This window comes from Heterodontus francisci, chromosome 12 (genome assembly GCF_036365525.1).
Source record: "Heterodontus francisci isolate sHetFra1 chromosome 12, sHetFra1.hap1, whole genome shotgun sequence".
NCBI classification, from domain to species: domain Eukaryota; kingdom Metazoa; phylum Chordata; class Chondrichthyes; order Heterodontiformes; family Heterodontidae; genus Heterodontus; species Heterodontus francisci.
The window spans coordinates 42137471-42161875 of NC_090382.1; the positions used below are offsets into that span (position 1 = coordinate 42137471).

Here is a 24405-nt window from a genome sequence, read left to right on the forward strand (position 1 = left end):
GCCATATAGAATCCTTTCCTTTATTAGCCGAGGTATAGAATGTAAGAGCAAGGTTATGCTGGAACTGTACAATTTATTGGTTAGGCCACAACTTGAGTACTGTGTGCAGTTCTGGTCACCTCATTACAGAAAGGATGTAATTGCACTAGAGAGGGTACAGAGGAGATTTACGAGGATGTTGCAAGGACTGGAAAAATGCAGCTATGAGGAAAGATTGGATAGGCTGGGGTTATTCTTCTTGGAACAGAGAGGGCTGAAGGGAGATCTAATTGAAAGGTACGAAATTTTGAGGGGCCTGGTTAGAGTGGAGATGAAGGGTCTATTCACATTAGCAAAGAGGTCAGTGACAAAGGGCATAGATTTAAAGTGATTGGTAGAAATAGAACAGGGGAGACTAGGAAAAACTTTTTCACCCAGAGGGTGGTGATGGTCTAGAACTCACTGCCTGAAAGGGTAGTTAAGGCAGAGATGCTCAATTCACTCAAAAGGAGTCTGGATATGCACCTCAAGTGCCGTAAGCTGCAAGGCTACAGACCAAATGCTGGAAGGTGGGATTAGAATAGGTGGATCATTTTTCGGCCATCACAAACACAATGGGCCAAGTGGCCTCTTTCTGTGCCTTAAACTTTCTATGGATGAATGGGTGAATTTTGTTTGTGACTTTCATTTGAAGTGACAGAAAATAAAAATTAGATGCTGCAAACAAATTTGACAGATCATGCAACACAGCATAAAGGTGGCTATTCTTTTTAAAATGTTCAACAACTTGCATTCATATAGCAACCTTAATGTAGAAGATCCCATGGTGCTTTAGAGAAAATAAAAAGTACTCGAGCCCTCGAAACAGATAACTGAAGGCATGGAAGAACAAGTAGAAGAAAAGCAGAGTAGAGGGAGAAAGGTTTGGGCATGGAGTTCCAGAGAGTCAGCTGAAGGCTCTGGCACCAACAACTGAATGTTTTATAAAATTAATTTTGTGGGATGTTGGGCATCGCTGGCTAGGTAAGCATGCACTGCCCATCCCTAAATGCCCTTGAACTGAGTGGCTTGCTAGGCCATTTTGGAGGGCATTTTAAGAGTCAACCACATGGCTGTGGGTCTGGAGTCACATGTAGGCCAGACCAAGTAAGCACAGCAGATTTCCTTCCCTAAAGGACATTAGTGAACCAGATGGGTGTATACAACAATTGACAAAAGTTTCATGGTCACCATTAGACTAGTTATTTTTTTTTTATAAAAGGCTGGGAACAGAGGACATAAATCAGGGAAGGGTCCAGAAGTAGAATGGGTGAGGCCATGTAATGATTTACATTCAAGGACGTTATAAAAATGATACATTCTAGTAACAGGGAACCAATGTAGGTCAATGACGATGGCAGGGCAGCACGCAAGAAGTGGGGCTTTGGACAAATTTAGAATTTATTGCATGGGGGGGGGGGGGCGTGAACAGAAGGAGATGAACAAGGAGGGGCATTGGAAAAAAGTGGCTCAAGCAGTGATAACAATCCTATTATTTAAACTAGCGGTTCTCAAACTGGGGCTCGCACATCCCTGCAGGTCTTTCTAGGGGGTCCGCGAAATAATGTGAAACTCCTTACCAAGCAGAACCGACCTTACGGGTGGGCAACAGCCAGGGTGCTGTGGTCAGGAGTAAGTGCATGAACAGCGGTCGGAGGCAGGTTTGGTCCGGCCACCATGTGTACAGCGCATAATGGGCTGGCCTTCTCACCCAGGAGGGGAGTGCACATGGAGTACTGAGAGTGGCACAGGATTACCCAACAGACACGCAGTTACCAAGGCTGGTGATGGGCCCCAGGCGAGTTCAGCCTTGTATAAAACAGGGGAGTTTTTAAGTTTAAGTGGCGCAGTGGTTAGCACTGCAGCCTCACAGCTCCAGGGACCCGGGTTCGATTCTGGGTACTGCCTGTGCGGAGTTTGCAAGTTCTCCCTGTGTCTGCGTGGGTTTTCTCCGGGTGCTCCGGTTTCCTCCCACAACCAAAGACTTGCAGGTGATAGGTAAATTGGCTGTTATAAATTGCCCCTAGTGTAGATAGGTGATAGGGAATATGGGATTACTGTAGGGTTAGTATAAATGGGTGGTTGTTGGTCGGCACAGACTCGGTGGGCCGAAGGGCCTGTTTCAGTGCTGTATCTCTAAATAAATAAAAAAAAATAAAATAAAATAATTAAACTCAAAGAAAGGGGGCCAAAATACAGGTTAACTGAGGGCATCTTTTTCCTTAATTTAGATAGGAGCTCCATGATTCCTAAACCATTTTAAAAAGGAGACCTTCAACCAAAAAAGTTTGAAAACCACTGATTTAAACCATCTGGGATAGTTACAAAAGAGGACAAGCAGAAAAAGACCACATTTTGTCTGTAAATGGGAGCTTGCTATTAGACAGCTTGGGCAAATAGGTTCCTTGTTATGGATAGTCATTGGTACATTGCAATCATCCAGATTAACTTATTCTACTATAAGTTAAGATTTGTATTGAAATAAATTCAACACAACTGATATTGCAATTTTATTTTTATACAGACTGGTAAATTAAGATTCGCTACTGCAAAGAGGTTAAAAAGTAAGCCAGAAGATCGTGTATGCTCTGACAAAGAATACAATAAAGATAAAAACAAACCTTACAGCACAGAAGGAACCCAACAACCTGCATTTTTTTTTGCACCATTAACATTGTAAAACATCCCAAGGCTCTTCACAGGAGCACAAGTCTGACAAAAATTAACACCAAATCTAAAGAGACATTAGGACTATGGCCAAAAGTTTAGTTAAAGAGATAGGTTTTAAAGGGCATCTGAAAGGACAGCAGAGAGATTTAGGGAGAGAGTGTTCCAGATCTTGGGGCTCAAACAGCTGAAGGATTAGCTGTCAATGGTGGGGTGAAGGAAGTGGTGGATGCACAACTGGTTATATTCAGAGGAAAGTAGAGTTCTGAGGGTTGTAGGAAGTTACAAATGTAACAATTAGACCAGTGAGATTTGAACAGAAGGGTGATAATTTCATCCCCCCCCACCCCCCCAAAGAAATAATTGAATCATTGCTGTGCCACGTGCCAATATAGGCCAGTGAGCACAGGGGCGAATGGAACTTGGTACAAGTTAGCATATGGACATAAGAATTCTGTGCAACAGTGCAGTTCAGCCCAAGACATTGGCCACGGAGAGGGATGGCGAGGGAATGGAGTTTGGCAGAATCCGTAGATAACACTTTTCCCAATGTTTAATAACTGGACTATCCTGAGGTTATGCCTCCATGTTCTAGAATCCCCAGCCAGAGGAAGCAACCTTTGTGTCTACCCTGTCAAGCCCTTTCAGAATCTTGTATGTTTCAGAGATCACCTCTCATTTTTCTGAACTCAGAATATAGGCCCAATTTACTCAGCCTATCATAGGACAACCCTCTCTTCCCAAAAAAACCAACCAATGAATCTTTACTGTACCACCTTCAAGTTAAGTATATCCTTCCTTAGGTAAGATGACCAAACGCGTGCACAGTACTTCAGGTGTGGTTTCACCAAGCAAGACTTCCTTATCCCTGTACTCCAATCCCCTTGCAATAAAGGTCAACATTCCATTTGCCTTCTGAATCGCTTGCTGTACCTGCATACTAACTTTTTGTTCGTTGTACGAGTACACCAAAGTCTCTCTAAGCAACATTTGCAAGTTTCAGACCTTTTAAAAATATTCTGCTCTTGATTTCATGACCAAAATGAATAATCTCTCACTTTCCCACGTCCTTGCAGCACTCCACTTTTACAGCCTACTAAGATGAAAATGCCCCTTTTTTCTTCTTTCATGGGATGTGGGTGTCACTGGCAAGGTCAGCATCTGTTGCCCATCCCTAATTGCCCTTGATACCAGAGTGGCTTGCTGGGCCATTCCACAAGACCACAAGAAATAGGAGCAGAAGTAGACTAATACGGCCCATCGAGCCTATTCCGCCATTCAATACGATCATGGCTGATCTTGGGCTTCAATTCCACTTTCCTGCCCACTCCCCATATCCCTTGATTCCCTGCGAGACCAAAAATGTATCTATCCCAGCCTTAAATGTATTCAATGATGGAGCTTCCACAACCCTCTGAGGTAGAGAATTCCAAAGATTCACAACCCTTTCAGTGTAGTAATTTCTCCTCATTTCAGTCCTGAATGATCGGCCCCTTATCTCGAGACTGTAGATTCCCCGAGTAGCGGAAACAATCTCTCATCTGCTACCCTATCAAGCCCTTTCAGAATCTCATATGTCTCAATTAGATCGCCTCTCATACTTCTAAACTCCAAAGAATATAGGCCCAATTTACTCAACCTATCATAGGACAACACCCTCACCCCAGGGACCAATTTAGTAAATCTTCACTGCACAGCCTCCAGTGCAAGTATATCCTTTCTTAAATATGGAGACCTAAACTGCACACAGCATTCCAGGTGCAGTCTCACCAAAGCCCTGTACAATTTTAGTAAGACTTCTTTATTCCTGTACTCCAATCCCCTTGCAATAAAGATCAACATTACCTTCCTAATAGCCTGCTGTACCTACATGTTAACTTTGTGTGTTCCTTGTACGAGTACCTCCAAGTCTCTCTGAACACCACCACTTACCAGTTTCACACCTTTTCAAAAATATCCTGCTTTTCTATTTTTATGACCAAACTTCATACTTCCCTTCATTTTACTCCATTTGCCATCTTGTTGCCCACTCACTTAACTTGTCTATATCTCTTTGCAGCCTCTCTACGCCCTCCCCGCAGCTTACCTTTCCACCGAGCATTATATCAGCAAACTTAGATGCATTACTCTGTCTCTTCATCCAAGTCATTAAAATAGTGTAAATAGCTGAGGCCCCAGCACTGATCCTTGCAGCACCCTACTATTCACTGCCTGCCAACTTGAAAATGCCCCATATATGCCCACTCCCTGCTTCCTGTCTGCTAACCAATCCTCTACCATGCTCATATACTACCCCCAACACCATGAGCCCTTCTCTTGCCTATTAATCTTTCATGTGGCACCTTATCAAATGCCTTTCAGAAATCCAGGTATACATCTACTGGTTCCCCTTTATTTACCCTACTAGTTAAATTCTCAAAAAAACTAAATTTGACAAACAGGAAGTCCCTGTAGTAAAACCATGCTGAATTGTTCTAATCATGCACTTGGAAAAGCATTGTAAGATTAAGGCGTCTTAATAATAGCTTCCAGTATCTTCCCAACGGCTGATGTTAGGCTAAATGGCCTGTAGTTCCCCGTTTTCTCTCTACCTCCTTTCTTGAAAAGCAGTGTAACATTTTCCAACTTCCAATCTGATGGAACTATTCTTGAACCTAAGGAATTCTGGAAAATCATAGCCAGCGCATCCACCATCTCTGCAGCTATCACTTTAAGAACCCTAGGGTGTAAGCCATCTGGTCCTGGGGACTTTTCAGATTTTAGTCCCTCAAGTCTCTCCAATACTTTTCCTTGGCTGATATTTATTTCCTTAATTTCCTGACTCTTTTTAGCCCCTAGGTTACTGCCCATTTCTGGTATGGAACTTGTGTCTTCTACTGTGAAGACAGACACAAAATATTTGTTCAATCTCTCTCCCATTTACTCATTCCCCATGACAATTTCTCCTGTCTCTGCCTCTAAGGGACCACATCTACTTTAGCTGCTCTCTTCCTTTTGATGCACTTAGAAAAGCTCTTACAATCTGTTTTTATATTGCTGGCTAGACCTGGACAACATCCAGGCTTGGGCTGATAAGTGGCGCAGTGGTTAACACCGCAGCCTCACAGCTCCAGCAACCCGGGTTCAATTCTGGGTACTGCCTGTGCGGAGTTTGCAAGTTCTCCCTGTGACTGCGTGGGTTTTCGCCGGGTGCTCCGGTTTCTTCCCACAGCCAAAGACTTGCAGGTTGATAGGTAAATTGGCCATTATAAATTGCCTAGTATAGGTAGGTGGTAGGGGAATATAGGGAAGGTGGGGATGTGGTAGGAATATGGGATTAGTATAAATGGGTGGTTGATGGTCGGCACAGACTCGGTGGGCCGAAGGGCCTGTTTCAGTGCGGTATCTCTAAAATAAAAATAAAAAAATAGTGACATTCGTGCCACAAAAGTGCGAGGCAATGACCATCTCCAATAACAGAGAATTTAACCATCTCTTCTTGACATTTTATGATTGCTGAATCCCCCACTAACAACCACCTACGGGTTACCATTGACCAGAAACTGAACTGGAGTAGCCATATAAATACCGTGGCTACAAGAGCAGGTCAGAGGCTAGAAATTCTGCAGCGAGTAACTCACCTCCTGACTCCCCAAAGCCTGCCCACCATCTACAAGGCACAAGTCAGGAGTGTGATGGAATACTCTGCACTTGCCTGGATGGGTGCAGCTCCAACACTCAAGAAGCCTGACACCATCCAGGACAAAGCAGCCCGCTTGATTGGCACTTGATCCACATTCACTCCCTCCGACGCATAATGGCAGCAGCGTGTACCATCGACAAATTGCACTGCAGCAACACACCAAGGCTACTCAGACAGCACCTTCCAAACCAGTGACCTCTACCACCTAGAAGGACAAGGGCAGATGCGTGGGAACACCGCCACCTGCAAGTTCCCCTCCAAGCCACACACCATCCTGACTTGAAACTATAATCACCATTCCTTCACTGTCGCTGGGTCAAAATCCTGGAACTTCCTTCCCAATAGCGCTGTGGGTGTACCTACCCCACACAGAGTGCAGTGGTTCAAGAAGGCAGCTCACCATCACCTTCTCATGGGCAATTAGGGATGGGCAATAAATGCTGGCCTGGCCAGTAATGCCCACATCCCATGAAACGAATAAAACAAATTACCAGATCATAAGATACCCTCAATAACACACTGGTGTATGAAATAATATCCGTGGAAAAATCCACGGATATTAGTTAGGTACTAGTTGAGGGACAAGGTTTTTCTTTTTAAAAAAATGTAGCAGGTGACTTAAGCTAAAAACTTAATAGTACAAGACCACTAACAATATCGAGGGACAAAAATCAAGACAGTCAATTTACAAGACTTCATCTGTGCATTCTTATTAACCCAGTGCAGTACTGGAGTTATTCAGGATCTCAGGTAAAAATAAAGGCAAAATGATGGCTTTTAACCCTTACATCTATTAATTTCTGATCATTAAATCATTTTGTGGTCACTGACAATTGCAAGGCATGATATGTGCTGTTAAATTCAAAATCAAATCAATTTTACTTAGTTATTGTTTTCACTTGGCTTTTGGCTGCACAATAGTACAGTATTACCTCATTGAGGGGAAGACTGGTCATAATCTAATAAAGCACGCAAAAAGATTAAATGACCTCGTTTCACTCAATTTCATTTTCCTAAAGGGGACGTGCCAATGAGGTAGGAATTAATTATAACTTATAATTCCTATAATAATGTATTCAAAGTGAACACAGTGAAGCAATTAGTACTCCTTTACAAACCAATTTTAAAAGGAAAAATCTTTTAAAGTCAACTAGGTTAGAAAAACTTTAATTTACATACCACCCTTTAAGCCAATAGTTACTACTGTCTAGTTCATTAACACAAGTGAGCTGTTAGCAGTGGGTTGAAATGAACAGGAGGCTAAATTGCAGTCGCTATGAAGAGCATTGTTCGCTTGTTGAAATAGCTTAGAGTTTATGATGATTAAGTTATGAATTATTGTTACCAATTCTGGAACATTAATGCTTTGAATTTTGCACAGAAGGACTTTTGTATAAAAGGTGTTATGCACCAAATCTGTAAAGGTATTAATTTTTCAGAACTGTTCATTATCTTCAAAGACCTTACTTGTGTTTTGTTACGAGCTCACAGGACAACAGTCTTGCTTGCACTGTGTCTTTACTGAACTGACCGCTGATGGATGTTTGCAGGGAGTGCCTCATGGCAGAGGCCACATGACTACAGCAAGCCAGGAGGCACATTAGTATAGTATTGCATTTCTATCCCAAACATCCTTTTTCATAAAAGGAAAGTGTGCATTATTTACACCGAGTTGCCCAAATTCCCATTATGCACACAACTGTTCTCATGCGTTAGCAGTTCGTTATTCTCATCAGTCTGCACATGCACCGCAGAGTCTTTGAATCATGCCGGTCTCTTAATGGTACGCGTTAATCTAGATGGTTTTCCTTCTCCGGGGAGTGTCGTTCCCGTCACTTCTTGTTGCCACAGTAACTGTTGTTCCATTTCCGTTGCTGGGGTGCTGTGGACCTCTGGGACTGATGGTTGATCTATGGTCTGTGCAAATGGTGAGTTCGCATCTTCCTGATCAGCCGCCTGCAGCAACGGAACACCTTCTCCAGTTGTGCGCACATGCCTGCAGTTGCGACGGTGTATCTGGTCATTCACGTATGATCGAGGTGATAACTACTCTACGCAGGTCCCAAGTTGCCACTTGGGCTGACTCTTGTTCAAAGCGTTGAAGGTTTGTACCCTGACTGGTTCTCCGATGTTCAATTCTGGCAACAGTTTGGTCAAAATGAAATTTGGCTTTCTGCCGTTTCACCTTGATTTTGTCACTCATGCCTGTTACTACTTCTGGCTTCAGGAGCTTTTTTGCTTTTGGAAGAGTAGGTTGGTTGCGGCGTGACATTAGTCATGTACTGGACTACTTTCCATCCCTTCAGTAGGTGTGTTTCTCCACTCAAGGATTGCCTTGTATACATCTGTACTGGATTTGCTCGATTTCTTTATGATTCCTTGGGCAATTTTCACTGGTGCCTCAGCCTTTCCATTTGACTGGTGTTACCATGGAGATGAAGTATGGTGTTGAATTTCCCAATCCTTTATGAAACAGCTGAATTCTTCACGTGCGAACTGAGGGTCATTGTCACTCATCAGTGTCTGGAATACCATAACGACCAAAGTGTGCTTTCAGGCATTCTAGAATCTCACCAGTAGTCGTTGAAGTCAGCTGGTCTACCTCCCAGTAGTCAGAATAGTAATCTATGGTGATGAGATAATCAGTTCCTGCGAAACTGAAGACGTCTATACCCAGCTTCATGCATGGTCTGGGATGTCATGCGTCATCAACAGCTCTTTCGTTTGCTTAGTTTGGTACTTGTTACACGCACTGCACTGGCTGATGTGGTTCTTGATTGCATTGCTCAGTTTGGCCAGTACAGCACTTCTTTTGCCTTCCTCAGACTCGACTCCTTGGTGGCTTGCATGGATGCATTGTAGCCTCTCTCCTCTCAACTCCTTAGTGATAATGATTCTATTTTCCTTATACACAATGCCATCTTGGGTTGTCAATTCATCTCTATATGCCCAATACACTTCTGACCACAGGAGGGTCCTGGATGCTTTCAGGCCATCCTTTCATCATTATTTCTTGCAAAACCTAGAGAGTTGCATCTTGTTGGGTACTTCACTTGATTTGAGCAAGGCACTTGTCTATCAGATTCAATGACTCTGCTTGGTTGATGACTTCCAGAGCATGTCGAGCTGCAGCTTCACAGTAGATTTGGAAGATTTCACACGGTCATAGCATCCTCTACTGTCTTCATAGGGAATGCTGGTCTCGACAGCATGTCAGCGATGCACATCTGTTTCCCTTGCTTGTATCTCACATCCAGTTGATACACAGCTGATGTCCCTGACTCCTTCATGTGCTGGAAGTGTGTCCAGCTGCAGCTCGTTAGACCGCATGACGGCTCTGGAGCTGCGGATGGACTCACTTTGGAGCATCCGCGATGCTGAGGAGGTCGTGGATAGCACGTTTAGCGAATTAGTCACACCGCAGATTAGGATTGCTGAGGGAGAAAGGGAATGGGTGACCAAAAGGCAGAGAAAGAGCAGGAAGGCAGCGCAGGTGTCCCCTGCAGTCATCTCCCTCCAAAACAGGTATACCGTTTTGGATACTGTTGAGGGAGATAGCTCACCAAGGGAAGGCAGCAGTAGCCAGGTTCATGGCACCGTGGCTGGCTCTGCTGTTCGGAAGGGCGGGAAAAAGAGTGGAAGGGCTATAGTCATCGGGGATTCGATTGTAAGGGGAGTAGATAGGCGGTTCTGTGGTAAAAAACGAGACTCCCGAATGGGATGTTGTCTCCCAGGTACACGGGTCAGGGATGTCTCAGATCGGCTGCAGAACATTCTGAAAGGGGAGGGTGAACAGCCAGTTGTCGTTGTGCACATAGGCACCAATGATATAGGTAAAAAACGGGATGAGGTCCTACAAGCAGAATTTAGGGAGTTAGGAGCCAAGTTAAAAAGTAGGACCTCAGAGGTAGTAATCTCAGGATTGCTACCAGTGCCACGTGATAGTCAGAGTAGAAATGAAAGAATAGTCAGGATGAATGCGTGGCTTGAGAGATGGTGCAGGAGGGAGGGGTTCAGATTTTTGGGACATTGGGACCGGTTCTGGGGGAGGTGGGACTATGACAAATTAGATGGTCTACACCTGGGCCGGACAGGAACCAATGCCCTTGGGGGTGCTTTTGCTAACACTGTTGGGGAGGGTTTAAACTAATGTGGCAGGGGGATGGGAACCAAATGAGGTCGCCAGTGGACAGTAAAGAGGTAGTAACTAAAGCCTGTAAGGAACTAGATAATGAAGTCAGCGTGACTAAGGGAAAGAGTAGGCAGGGAGCAGATGATGAATGCAAAGAGACTGGTGGTCTGAGGTGCATTTGTTTTAATGCAAGAAGTGTAGTAGGTAAGGCAGATGAACTTAGGGCTTGGATTAGTACCTGGGAGTATGATGTTATTGCTATTACTGAGACTTGGTTGAGGGAAGGGCATGATTGGCAACTAAATATCCCAGGATATCGATGCTTCAGGCGGGATAGAGAGGGAGGTAAAAGGGGTGGAGGAGTTGCTGTACTGGTCAAAGAGGATATCACAGCTGTGCTGAAGGAGGGCACTATGGAGGACTCGAGCAGTGAGGCAATATGGGCAGAACTCAGAAATAGGAAGGGTGCGGTAACAATGTTGGGGCTGTACTACAGGCCTCCCAACAGCGAGTGTGAGATAGAGGTACAAATATGTAAACAGATTATGGAAAGATGTAGGAGCAACAGGGTGGTGGTGATAGGAGATTTTAATTTTCCCAACATTGACTGGGATTCACTTAATGTTAGAGGTCTAGATGGAGCAGAATTTGTAAGGAGCATCCAGGAGGGTTTTCTAGAGCAGTATGTAAATAGTCCAACTCGGGAAGGGGCCATACTGGACCTGGTGTTGGGGAATGAGCCCGGCCAGGTGGTTGAAGATTCAGTAGGGGACTACTTTGGGAATAGTGATCACAATTCCGTAAGTTTTAGAATACTCATGGACAAAGACGAGAGTGGTCCTAAAGGAAGAGTGCTAAATTGGGGGAAGGCCAACTATACCAAAATTCGGCAGGAGCTTGGGAATGTAGATTGGGAGCAGCTGTTTGAAGGTAAATCCATATTTGATATGTGGGAGGCTTTTAAAGAGAGGTTGATTAGCGTGCAGGAGAGACATGTTCCTGTGAAAATGAGGGATAGAAATGGCAAGATTTGGGAACCATGGATGACAGGTGAAATTGTGAGACTAGCTAAGAGGAAAAAGGAAGCATACATAAGGTCCAGGAGGCTGAAGAAAGACGAAGCTTTGAAAGAATATCGGGAATGTAGGACCAATCTGAAACGAGGAATTAAGAGGGCTAAAAGGGGTCATGAAATATCTTTAGCAAACAGGGTTAAGGAAAATCCCAAAGCCTTTTATTCATATATAAGGAGCAAGAGGGTAACTAGAGAAAGGATTGGCCCACTCAAGGACAAAGGAGGAAAGTTATGCATAGAGTCAGAGAAAATGGGTGAGATTCTAAACGAGCACTTTGGATCGGTATTCACCGAGGAGAGGGACATGACGGATGTTGAGGTTAGGGACAGATGTTTGATTACTCTAGGTCAAGTCGGCATAAGGAGGGAGGAAGTGTTGGGTATTCTAAAAGGCATTAAGGTGGACAAGTCCCCAGTTCCGGATGGGATCTATCCCAGGTTACTGAGGGAAGCGAGAGAGGAAATAGCTGGGGCCTTAACAGATATCTTTGCAACATCCTTAAACACGGGTGAGGTCCCGGAGGACTGGAGAATTGCTAATGTTGTCCCCTTGTTTAAGAAGGGTAGCAAGGATAATCCAGGTAATTATAGACCGGTGAGCCTGACGTCAGTGGTAGGGAAGCTGCTGGAGAAGATACTGAGGGATAGGATCTATTCCCATTTGGAAGAAAATGGGCTTATCAGTGATAGGCAACATGGTTTTGTGCAGGGAAGGTCATGTCTTACCAACTTAATAGAATTCTTTGAGGAAGTGACAAAGTTGATTGATGAGGGAAGGGCTGTAGATGTCATATACATGGACTTCAGTAAGGCGTTTGATAAGGTTCCCCATCGTAGGCTGATGGAGAAAGTGAAGTCGCATGGGGTCCAGGGTGTACTAGCTAGATGGATAAAGAACTGGCTGGGCAACAGGAGACAGAGAGTAGCAGTGGAAGGGAGTTTCTCAAAATGGAGACGTGTGACCAGTGGCGTTCCACAGGGATCCGTGCTGGGACCACTGTTGTTTGTGATATACTTAAATGATTTGGAGGAAAGTATAGGTGGTCTGATTAGCAAGTTTGCAGACGACACTAAGATTGGTGGAGTAGCAGTTAGTGAAGGGGACTGTCAGAGAATACAGCAGAATATAGATAGATTGGAGAGTTGGGCAGAGAAATGGCAGATGGAGTTCAGTCAGGGCAAATGCGAGGTGATGCATTTTGGAAAATCCAATTTAATGGTGAACTATACAGTAAATGGAAAAGTCCTGGGGAAAATTGATGTGGAGAGATTTGGGTGTTCAGGTCCATTGTTCCCTGAAGGTGGCAACGCAGGTCAATAGAGTGGTCAAGAAGGCATACGGCATGCTTTCCTTCATCGGACAGGGTATTGAGTACAAGGGTTGGCAGGTCATGTTACAGTTGTATAAGACTTTGGTTCGGCCACATTTGGAATACTGCGTGCAGTTCTGGTCGCCACATTACCAAAAGGATGTAGATGCTTTGGAGAGGGTGCAGAGGAGGTTCACCAGGATGTTGCCTGGTATGGAGGGCGCTAGCTATGAAGAGAGGTTGAGTAGATTAGGATTATTTTCATTAGAAAGACGGAGGTTGAGGGGGGACCTGATTGAGGTGTACAAAATCATGAGAGGTATAGACAGGGTGGATAGCAAGAAGCTTTTTACCCCCAGAGTGGGGGATTCAATTATGAGGGGTCACGAGTTCAAAGTGAGAGGGGAAAAGTTTAGGGGGGATATGCATGGAAAGTTCTTTACGCAGAGGGTGGTGGGTGCCTGGAACGCGTTGCCAGCGGAGGTGGTAGACGCGGGCACGATAGCATCTTTTAAGATGTATCTAGACAGATACATGAATGGGCAGGAAGCAAAGAGATACAGACCCTTAGAAAATAGGCGACATGTTTAGATAGAGGATCTGGATCGGCGCAGGCTTGGAGGGCCGAAGGGCCTGTTCCTGTGCTGTAATTTTCTTTGTTCTTTGTTCTCTGTAACCAGAGTAACATTCTTTGCAGACGCTTTGGAGCAGATAGTAGAGGCTTGAGCAAAATGCTTTGAACTGGCTTGTGGTGCGACTCAACTGCCACTTCGTCTCCAAGTAGATATTGATGAAAGTGTTCACAAGCAAAGACAATGGCCAGACACTCCTTCTTGAACTGAGCGTGCCATCACTCCATTTGCGTTAACGCCCTGGATGCAAATACAACCGGCTGTTCTTGCTGCATTAGAGTTGCTCCTAGTCCTGTCTCGCTGGTGTAACGCCGCATGGTGACTTCATAATTTAAGTCACAGTATTTCAGCACTGGCATTGCCGTCACTAGCTGCTTCATCTTAGTGAACGCTGCTTCTTGTTCTGTGCCCCAATACCAATGCACATCCTTGGCAGTGAGCTGACGTAATGGTTCACACTCAAATTGGGCACGAATTTTGCTAAATAGTTGACAAAACCAACAAATCATTGCACTGCTTTTACATCTGTCGGTTGCCGCATCACTGCTGCCGCTCTCACCTTTGCGGGGATCTGGGCAAACACATTTTGCTGTCAGTACATGACCTATGTACTTGACTTCGAGCATCTTTAATTGCAATTTTTTCTTGTTCAGCTTCAGGTTCATCTGGCGAGCTATGTCCAGCAGTTGCACTAGATTTTGATCGTGGTTAGCAATGGCTTCTTCCATTCTGTCTCTGCATCCATAAACTACAAATCATCCACTATAGCTTCCACTCCATGAAGATCATGAACTAGCTCATGCTGTCTACGTTGATACTCCTCAGGAGCCGTGGGAGCCATTGAAATGCCAAACAGCATGCGCAACCATCTGTATCTCCCGAACGGTGTCCAGAATATAGTTAGAAAGCTGCTGCTTTCATCCAGCTTCACTTACCAGTAACCATACTTCACATCAAGGGTAGTGAAGATTTTTTCCTTTGCAAGTTGCGGCAAAACTCCTTCGATGGTTGGTATGGGATAGTGAGATCTCTTCAGATCCTTTCGGTCGATGCATACTCTTAGCTTTCCAGGTTGTTTCACTGCTACCATGCTGCTAATCCATTCTGCAGCAGTTGTCACTTTCTTGCTTACTCCCATCTTTTCCAGCTCTTCTATTTCATCTTTCAGGCCGGCCTTGAGGGCAACTGGATCTTGCCTCTGCAGATGCTGAATTGGTCTTACCCACTCATCTACTTCGAGATGATATTCTCCAGGAAGACCTCCTAAACCTGTAAACACATTGTTCTAGTCCTCTAGGATCTGATCCGCGGTCAACGGTTTAGTGTGCTGCGACACATTGCAAATCTCTTTTTGCACCTTGAGAGTTACCAGTCCAAGCTTTAGACTCGCTCCAGCTGCTTTGAGTGGCTTTTGCTTGCCATCTATGATGTGGAACTCCTGATCTCGTCATTGCAGTGGGGTCTCAGAGTAACTTGTCCTCTCGGCACTAGCATGGCGCCATCATATAGTCTCAACCTTACTACCGAGAGTTTCATTTTTGGATCGTCATGTTGAGCTACTGTGCACAGGTCTGTGAGGGTCATGGTGTTGTATGACGCACTGGTGTCTGACACTTATGTTGACTTGAAGTTCTCCTTCTGCAGTCAACATTCCAATAGTCACAAACCATTTATCACCTATCGACATGACTGAACTAACCTGTTGTATAGTGTATAGTGGTTCGTCAGAATCTTCGGCTAATAACTCTCCAGTGGCCATCTGTACCTGTTTGTTGTGCTTCCTTCTCGCCAAACACTTGTGTGCAAAATGCTTCTTGCAATGAGAACACTGCTTTCCCCACGCTGGACATGCCTTCTTTTCCGGGATGTAGTTGGACTAAAAATGATACAGCTACTAAAAAGATTAGGGATTTAGAGAAAAAGCATGGACAATCTCAAAGAACTGGAAATTTTCTTGTTAAAGAGGAGACCAAGGAAAGATATGATGGAGGCTTTCAAATTGGGATGTGTGGAATTATTCAGGGATATTTCATTGGGTACAGACAGAACAGGGCAAACATAGGCATAAAAAATAACATTTTTGGACAGGAATATTAATGGTCAAATACTGGGTATTACCAGACAGCCTAAGCTTTCATATCACCACTGATTCATTTGAAATTTTCAACTTGGGTATCTCCCAATCAGCACTGCAGTAGAGGAAAAATTGAAATAAATGTCCTCTCTAGACATTTGCAAGATTTTCAATGCACTTCCACAATGTTGCAATGCAATTCAACCACCATGCATGAATGAACACTAAATCCTTTCCAAAGGAAGAGAAACAAAGAGAAAGAGAAACAGAAACAAGACAAGAACAGGATTCTGACCCAGTCACAAGCAAGCATCCATTAGGTTCAGTGCAGATCTTATAAACTTTTGCAGGAATCAAGACTGGGTCTCAACTCAATGAATGTGAAAAACATGTCAGTATGATTAACAAGGAAAAATATTTAGTCTGAAAAAGGGAAGTACAAAAAAACTGATCATATGGACAAAAACACTGAATCACAACTTCCACTGGAGAGAAAGTACTATAACATATTATGGCCTTGCAATGAGCTACAAGAGGTAAAGAAAGATAAATTATATGAAAACTGACAAACAAAGAAATTCTTAAATCCAATCTCCCCAAGTATTAGTGGGCCCAATCAATATTACTTCATGCCCTCTCATAATAGGATTTTGTATATCTGCTGGGTGAAAGTAATGATTTGTTGGTAGAGGCTGAAAGAATATTTTGCATATTAAAATGCACATAATATTAAACTACCCATGACAACATGGCTTCACGTAGTTCAAACATTTCCAGGCACCTACACTAGATGTTTTGTACAGGCGTCGTTACACCTACCTTGTTTACGCACATCCTCAACAGCTGCTATTAGTTCTTCCTTCAGGTATTGGCTCTCATGGGCAATTTTCTCACCCTTCTCCAGGAAATTCTGTGTTGCCTGTTCCACGGAGGCAGCCAGAACATGGGCTTTCTTAGAACGTCCTTTCTTCTTGTTAGATGGTCCTCTATTGCTGGTGTTAACGAGGGTAGTCACCTGAAAGTACAGTTATGGTCTTAAAAATCCAGAAGGATAGTGCATTGAAAGACCAGTGGGAAAAACAACGAACATTTATATAGCACCTTTAACATGCTTCGCAGAGAAGTAATCAAATGAGGACCAAGCCAAAGGAGGTATTAAAATAGGTGAATTAAGGCGGCGACCACAGCAAGGGGGGGGGGGGGGGTGGAGAAAGAGACAGAGGGGGTGGGGGGAGACACAGAGGAAAGATGTAAAGGTAACAGGGTTCTGGTGGTGGGTGATTTTAACTTCGCCGATATTGACTGGAACTCACTTAGTGCTAGGGGCTTGGATGGGGCAGAATTTGTGAGGAGCATCCAGGAGGGCTTCTTGAAACAGTATGTAGATAGTCCAACTAGGGATGGGGCCATTCTGGACCTGGTATTGGGGAATGAGCCCGGCTAGGTGGTCGAAGTTTCAGTGGGGGAGCATTTCGGGAGCAGTGACCATGATTTCATAAGTTTTAAGGTTCTTGTGGATAAAGATAAGAGTAGTCCACGGGTGAAGGTGCTAAATTGGGGGAAGGCTAATTATAACAATATTAGGCAGGAGCTGAAGAATTTAGATTGGGGGCGGCTGTTTGAGGGTAAATCAATATCTGACATATGGGAGTCTTTCAAACGTCAGCTGATTAGAATCTAGGACCAGCATGTTCCTGTGAGGAACAAAGACAAGTTTGGCAAGTTTCAGGAAGCTTGGATAACACAGGATATTGTGAGCCTAGTCAAAAAGAAAAAGGAATCATTCATAAGGGCTGGAAGGCTAGGAACAGATGAAGCACTTGAGGAATATAAAGACAGTAGGAAGGAACTTAAGCAAGGAGTTAGGAGGGCTAAAAGGGGTCATGAAAAGTCATTGGCAAACAGGATTAAGGAAAATCCCAAGGCTTTTTATACATATATAAAAAGAGGGTAACCAGGGAAAGGGTTGGCCCACTCAAGGACAGAGATGGGAATCTATGTGTGGAGCCAGAAGAAATGGGCGATGTGCTAAATGAGTACTTCGCATCAGTATTCACCAAAGAGAAGGACTTGGTGGATGATGAGCCTAGTGAAGGGAGTGCAGATAGTCTCAGTCATCTCATTATCAAAAAGGAGGTGGGTGTTGGGTGTCTTGCAAAGCATGAAGGTAGATAAGTCCCCAGGGCCTGATGGGATCTACCCTAGAATACTGAGGGAGGCAAGGGAAGAAATTGCTGGGGCCTTGACAGAAATCTTTGCATCCTCATTGGCTACAGGTGAGGTCCCAGAGGACTGGAGAATAGCCAATGTTGTTCCTTTGTTTAAGAAGGGTGGCAAGGATAATCCAGGAAATTATAGGCCGGTGAGCCTTACGTCAGTGATAGGGAAACTATTAGAGAGGATTATTGGAGACAGAATTTACTCCCATTTGGAAACAAACAAACTTATTAGCGAGAGACAGCATGGTTTTGTGAAGGGGAGGTCGTGTCTTACTAATTTGATTGAGTTTTTGAGGAAGTGACGAAGATGATTGATGAAGGAAGGGCAGTGGATGTTATCTATATGGACTTTAGTAAAGCCTTTGATAAGGTCCCACATGGCAGACTGGTACAAAAGGTGAAGTCACACGGGATCAGAGGTGAGCTGGCAAGATGGATACAGAACTGGCTCGGTCATAGAAGACAGAGGGTAGCAGTGGATGGATGTTTTTCTGAATGGAGGGATGTGACTAGTGGTGTTCTGCAGGGATCAGTGCTGGGACCTTTGCTGTTTGTAGTATATATAAATGATTTGGAGGAAAATGTAGCTGGTCTGATTAGTAAGTTTGCGGACAACACAAAGGTTGGTGGAGTTGCGGATAATGATGAGGATTGTCAGAGGATACAGCAGGATATAGATGGGTTGGAGACTTGGGTGGAGAAATGGCAGATGGAGTTTAATCCGGACAAATGTGAGGTAATGCATTTTGGAAGATCTAATGCAGGTGGGAAGTATACAGTAAATGGCAGAACCCTTAGGAGTATTGACAGGCAGAGAGATCTGGGCGTACAGGTACATAGGTCACTGAAAGTGGCAACGCAGGTGGATAAGGTAGTCAAGAAGGCATATGGCATGCTTGCCTTCATCGGTCGGGGCATAGAATATAAAAATTGGCAAGTCATGTTGCAGCTGTACAGAACCTTAGTTAGGCCACACTTAGAATATTGCGTGTAATTCTGGTCACCGCACTACCAGAAGGACGTGGAGGCTTTGGAGAGGGTACAGAGGAGGTTTACCAGGATGTTGCCTGGTCTGGAGGGCATTAGCTATGAGGAGAGGTTGGAAAAACTCAGATTGTTTTCACTGGAACGACGGAGGTGGAGGGGTGACATGATAGAGGTTTACAAAGTTATGAGCGGCATGGACAGAGTGGATAGTCAGAAGCTTTTTCCCAGGGTGGAAGAGTCAGTTACTAGGGGACATAGGTTTAAGGTGCGAGGGGCAAAGTTTAGAGGGGATGTGCGAGGCAAGTTTTTTTTTTTATACACAGAGGGTGGTGAGTACCTGGAACGTGCTGCCAGGGGAGGTGGTGGAAGCAGGTACGATAGCAACTTTTAAGAGACATCTTGACAAATACATGAATAGGAAGGGAATAGAGGGATATGGGCCCCGGAAGTGCAGAAGGTATCAAGATCGGCGCAGGCTTGGAGGGCCGAATGGCCTGTTCCTGTGATGTTCTTTGTGGGGACCGAGAGGGGGACAAGCACACAAGGTAGAGAATTCCAGAGACAATAGTGGAGCAAAGCAGGAAGCCAGTGCACAGAATAGGGGTTAGATGAATGGAAAGCTTGGGGGTGGCAGGGTAGGTGCGTATGGGTGCAACTAGAGATAGGGATTTAAACAGAGTAATCTTCCTGCTGACTTAACAATGGGGTGCTGGGTGAGCTGGACTTGCATGCAAGCATTGAGTTTTGAATGAACTGAAACTTAGAGGATGGCCAGGAGACCATTCAAATAGTCAGGTTTCTAGGTCACAAAGGCATCAATGAGAGTTTCAGTACCAGGCCGAGATAGAGGTGAAGATATATCATGTTCGGAGTGGAAAACTGAACCAGTCACCAGTCAAGAAAAAAATAGGGATTTCAATAGAAGGGACTACCACATATATCAATTGGTGATAAAATCTCAAAAAGAAAAAAAAAACGACTGCCCTAGCAGATGAGTACATAAATTCACCATGTACAGTACTGAGCTCTGGAGACGAAAAAAAAACACAGACTAGATAACTGGTTTTATTCACTACAGCAGACTCTTCTGAATTGAGAAGGGAGAGAAAAAGAGCCCCAGAATTCCCACTCCAGATTGCTGCTGGTTACTCTTGGCAAAAATTATAAGATTAAGCTGTCTTGCCCTCAACAATCAAAAAAATATGCTAATGCACTACATTGGCTGTAATTCACAAGTGGGCCTTTCAGGCCAGGTATCGAGAATTGCTAAAGCCCAGGGAAGTATACACCAGCATTCCTCCCCGCTGTTCAGCAATACACATAGACGCCAATCATCATGCTTCTTGAAAGTCTCGTTACTGTTTTACTGAAATATAGAGTGATTATGCAAGAAAATAGAAGTATCCAATGCACCAGCTATCCAAAGTCAAGAATAATGACATCCCCTACAAAAAAGCATGTAAGCTTCATTAACCTTTCCACTAATAATTTGAAAAAAAAATTACAAATTGTTAAGCAACATAACTGTAGAAATAGTTTACATCTTATAAATGGAACAGCTATAATATGCAACCAATCACACTGCTTCATTGTCTAGAACCAGCACTAATGGAAGATCAGTATTCCCAGCAGGAAGTGCAAGGCTCTCAGGAGCAATATTCCACAGTGTTAACAGAAAGCATATCAGCTTTCCACAACCAGATGCCCTTAATTGTGGTGTTTCAAGATGACTGAAGGATTTGATGGGGTGGTTAGAGAGAAACTCCCTCTTCTGGAGGGAGTCCAGAACAAGGGGACATAACCTCAAAATTAGAGCCAGGCCCATCAGGAGTGATATCTTCACACAAAGGGTAGTGGAAATCAGGACTCACCCCCAAAAAACTGCTGAGGCTATGTGAATTGAAAATTTCAACACAGATTCATACGATTTTTATTAGGTAAGGGTATTAAGGAATATGGAATAAATATGGAACAGAGGCAAGTAAATTAAGCTAAGATAAAGATCAGACATGATCTACTTAAATGACAGAACAGTTTCAAGAGGATGAATGGCACACCCCTGCTCCCATGTTCCACTTCATACTACCAATTCAGCACCACATTTCAAAGAGCACAAAGCTCAAATTTATATAGCTGCAGAATTATCTCTCGCAATTTGACTTTAAGATGTAAAAAAAAACAAGAAGTGTTGGCAAGGGTATGCAAATTTGACAAAAACTATAGTCCTGAATATCACTCCTTTCCCAAAAATGTTCATTTTTCTGCCCTGTGGTCATGCAGCGAGAAATGGAAATCCAAAGATTTAAATTTACTGTTCTCAATATGACAGCTTCTCATACTATATAACATTATACAGTGCCCAAGAGCTTCCCCTGGACCAGAAGATGGACAATTTGGAATGCAATTTAACCATTTCTGTGGAACATTCTTACCTGTGTGACCAAAGGTTCCAACAGACGTTCCACTGCCAAAGTCCTTATTTCCAGATTTTTCGGATCCCATTTGAAGCTAATATTTTGAGTCGTCATGCTCACTTGCCTGCCGGATTAAAAAAAGCACGAGTTATAAACGAAAATTGGAGTTCAGTAAAGTAAGCGAAGCAGTCAAAATAAAAAACAAACAAAATATAACATTTTTAGACCAGAGATAAATTCTGCAGGCAAACCAGAAGGACAAACTGCTGAAAACAATGCAATGAAACAAAATCACCCAAATCCAAATTTTTGGAAACCAATTTAAAATGGGCAGTACAATGCAAGAAAAAATTGATGGCAATTCAAGTTAAAGCAGCCCATGTACTTTATAGCTTACAGCAAGTTTTGCTCATTTTTAAACCAAATGAGATTCAGATCTGTGCAGTGAAGCAACACTAGCAATGTATGTCAAGAATAGGAAAAAGCCATAATATAAATACTGTAGTAAAAATATTTGAAGCAGGATATTTTGATTTTTGTGTTTCTCCTGGCCTAGTCTGATATTCTGAAAATAGAAAAAAAAGCAAACATTCTGAGTGACCACACTTAAATTTCAATTTTTCCCAATTGTGAAAAAGTGAGTCCACAGTTCTGTCACTAGGATGAAGTGCTAGGTCCAGCAGTGTGAGCCAAGCTAAACAAGAGTGCACAAACAACTGAAATGCAATTTCACACCAAATGTCAGCTGCCATTATTGAATATTAATGCTTGCTTTCTCCAAGAACTCAAAAGCAACCTGCAGTGTACCTGCATTGAACTTGCATCCAATCTCCTTTTCCTCCCCAAAGCCCTTCAACATGTTGTCATCTCCTAAATCTGTGCCCAGCTCTTCAACTCTACGTTTCAACCTCTCCAATTTAGTTTCCACCCTTACCACAGCTCTGAAACAGCTCTAATCAAAGCCTCCCTCTAGGACTGTGGTACTAATTCTCCTTATCCTTCTCAATCTCTGCAGCCATTAACGTGACACCATCCTCCTCCAACAACTCTCCTCTGTTGTCCAGCTGAGTGGCACTGTACACACCTTGTCCAGACTTACCTATCAAAATGTAGCCAGAGAAGCAACAGTTTCTTATTCCACCCCTGTACTTTTACCACTAGAGTTCCCCTGTATTTCTAATCTACATGCTGTTCCTCAGCACCAATATTCAAAGACAGCATCAGGATCCACATGTGCACTGACTATTCCCAACTCTACTTATGCGACAGAAGATGGGAAGTCAGTCAGGAGGGCATTGGAATTGTTAAGACTGGAGATGACAAAAGCATGAATGAAAGTTTCAACAAGGTATTGTGGAAGGGGAAGCTCAGCTCAAGGTTGCAAACAGTCTAGTTCAGCAAGTGGCCAGGGAGAGGGTGGAATCAATTGCAAACATATGAGGTTCGTGGCAAGTGCAAAGGCAACAGCTTCTATCTTCCAATCTTTAACTGGAGGAAGTTGCATCTTATCTAAGACTGTACATGGGGCAAACACTCTGATAGCACCAAGGCAATGGTAGAGGAGTAGAGCTGGGTGTGGTCAATATAGTTGTGGAAGCTGACTGCCTTTGTTCAGATGATGACACAAGGACAGCATGTAGATAAGGACAAGATATGGCTGAGAATAGATCCTTGGGGAACTCCAAAGGCAACCATGTGAGAGCAGGAAGAGACGATATTGCTGAAGATTTTCTAGCTATGCCTGGATAGCCAGGTCAGAGCGGAACTAAGCAAGGGCAGTTCCACTCATCCAGACAATGGGGGAAGAGGCATTGCGGGAGAATAGTGTGGTGGACAAAAGAGAGGTTGACGAGGAAAATGCAAAACGGTCAGAGAGAATGTTGGTTGTGCGCTTAATTTTGGCTGTTTTGGTGCAATGGAAACATAACTCAAGAGGTTAAAACTTGTAGTTGCAAGCACAGATTTAGGATGCAAGAAGTAGTTCAACAACTTCTTGGGCAGAAAGTAAAGCTGAAGAAGGCTGGTAATCAGCAAAGATAGGTTGAAGGTGACTTAACAACTGAGGTGATAACTGAAGTTTTGAAAGGGAGGGGTACAGTACCCTTGTGGAGAGGGAGCCATTTATATTGTCAGCTAACTTTGAGTCAGGAAGGGAGGTTGGGTGGGTAGTTCAGTGGGAATGGAGACAAGCAAGCAGGTCATGAATTGCATGGTAAGCTCAGTGGGGCACGAGGAGATAGGAGAGAAACTGGAAAAAGATCTGGGATCAAGGTTAGGGTGGGGACAGAATAAGCTGGGGCAAAGGTTCAGCTTCATGGGCTAGGTTGCAGCAGGAAGGAAGCACAGCAGAGCTGGTCTCAATTTTAGCGACAAAGTCAACTACCTTTACACTTGGCACTGAATGCCAAGAATGAGGGGGCAGGGGAAAGGGGTTTACAGAGGAAGTTAGTAGTGAAAAAAGCAGCTAGATGTTATCTTTTCTCTTCAGGACAACCCCAGTATCCTGACCAGTTATCCGTTTGCCGTTTACATATTGGCTGTCACATTTCCGTACATTACAACAGTGCCTACACTTCAAAAGTACTTCTCTAGATATAATGCACTATATAAATACAAGTTCTTTCTTTTCTTCATCAGTACAAGGGCATCAGGTGAAGATGAGGGATTCATTAAGCAGATCAACAATTGCAGAGTATCGTGAAGGAAGCCAATTGGCAGTTTCAAAGTGCAATTTTAAATGATTTAGATGAACAAAAAGCTTTTCTAAATGGCAGGTATGGAAGGAAGTGGAGTTAAAAGGTTGGGGGAAATGATGTAGAACAAGGATTCTCAAATCAATGATCCACAAGAAGCTGTCATGGTATCTACCAGTGGCTCTGGCTCCACCGCACACAATTTTAAGTTCATTTAATGCCGATCCCCAAGGTTACAGTACCCAGGGCACAGAGGTTTATCTTCCAGCCCTGAGTTATCGATTGATACTAACACAGTATCAATTTAGTCTGGGGTCAAGCACAGGATGCAAGCAACCAGAAACTGCCACTTTGTTCAGAGGCTCATTGCCATTGTGTGGTCCACCGTGTAGTCAAGGAGGCAGCATCCAGTCTCAGCAGGAGTAGTCCGCTCAGGTCATCAGTAGCGAAGAGGAGAAGTGACAGCTGATATGCTGTTATCATCGATCTCATCAGCAGTCTT

The 24405-nt window shown here is 43.8% G+C and overlaps 1 protein-coding gene across 1 annotated transcript in view; it reads right to left on the reverse strand.

Annotated features, from left to right (window-relative positions):
* The window catches only part of ctnna1 (catenin (cadherin-associated protein), alpha 1), a 229519-nt gene that overhangs the window by 183864 nt on the left and 21250 nt on the right, over positions 1-24405 (reverse strand). Inside the window, exons 2-3 of the mRNA XM_068043358.1 lie at positions 21229-21334; positions 16410-16605 (exon numbers count right to left, since the gene is read on the reverse strand). Of these exons, the coding sequence (XP_067899459.1) occupies positions 16410-16605; positions 21229-21324 (292 nt within the window). The 5' untranslated portion in view covers positions 21325-21334. The remainder of the gene's footprint in view (positions 1-16409; positions 16606-21228; positions 21335-24405) is intronic.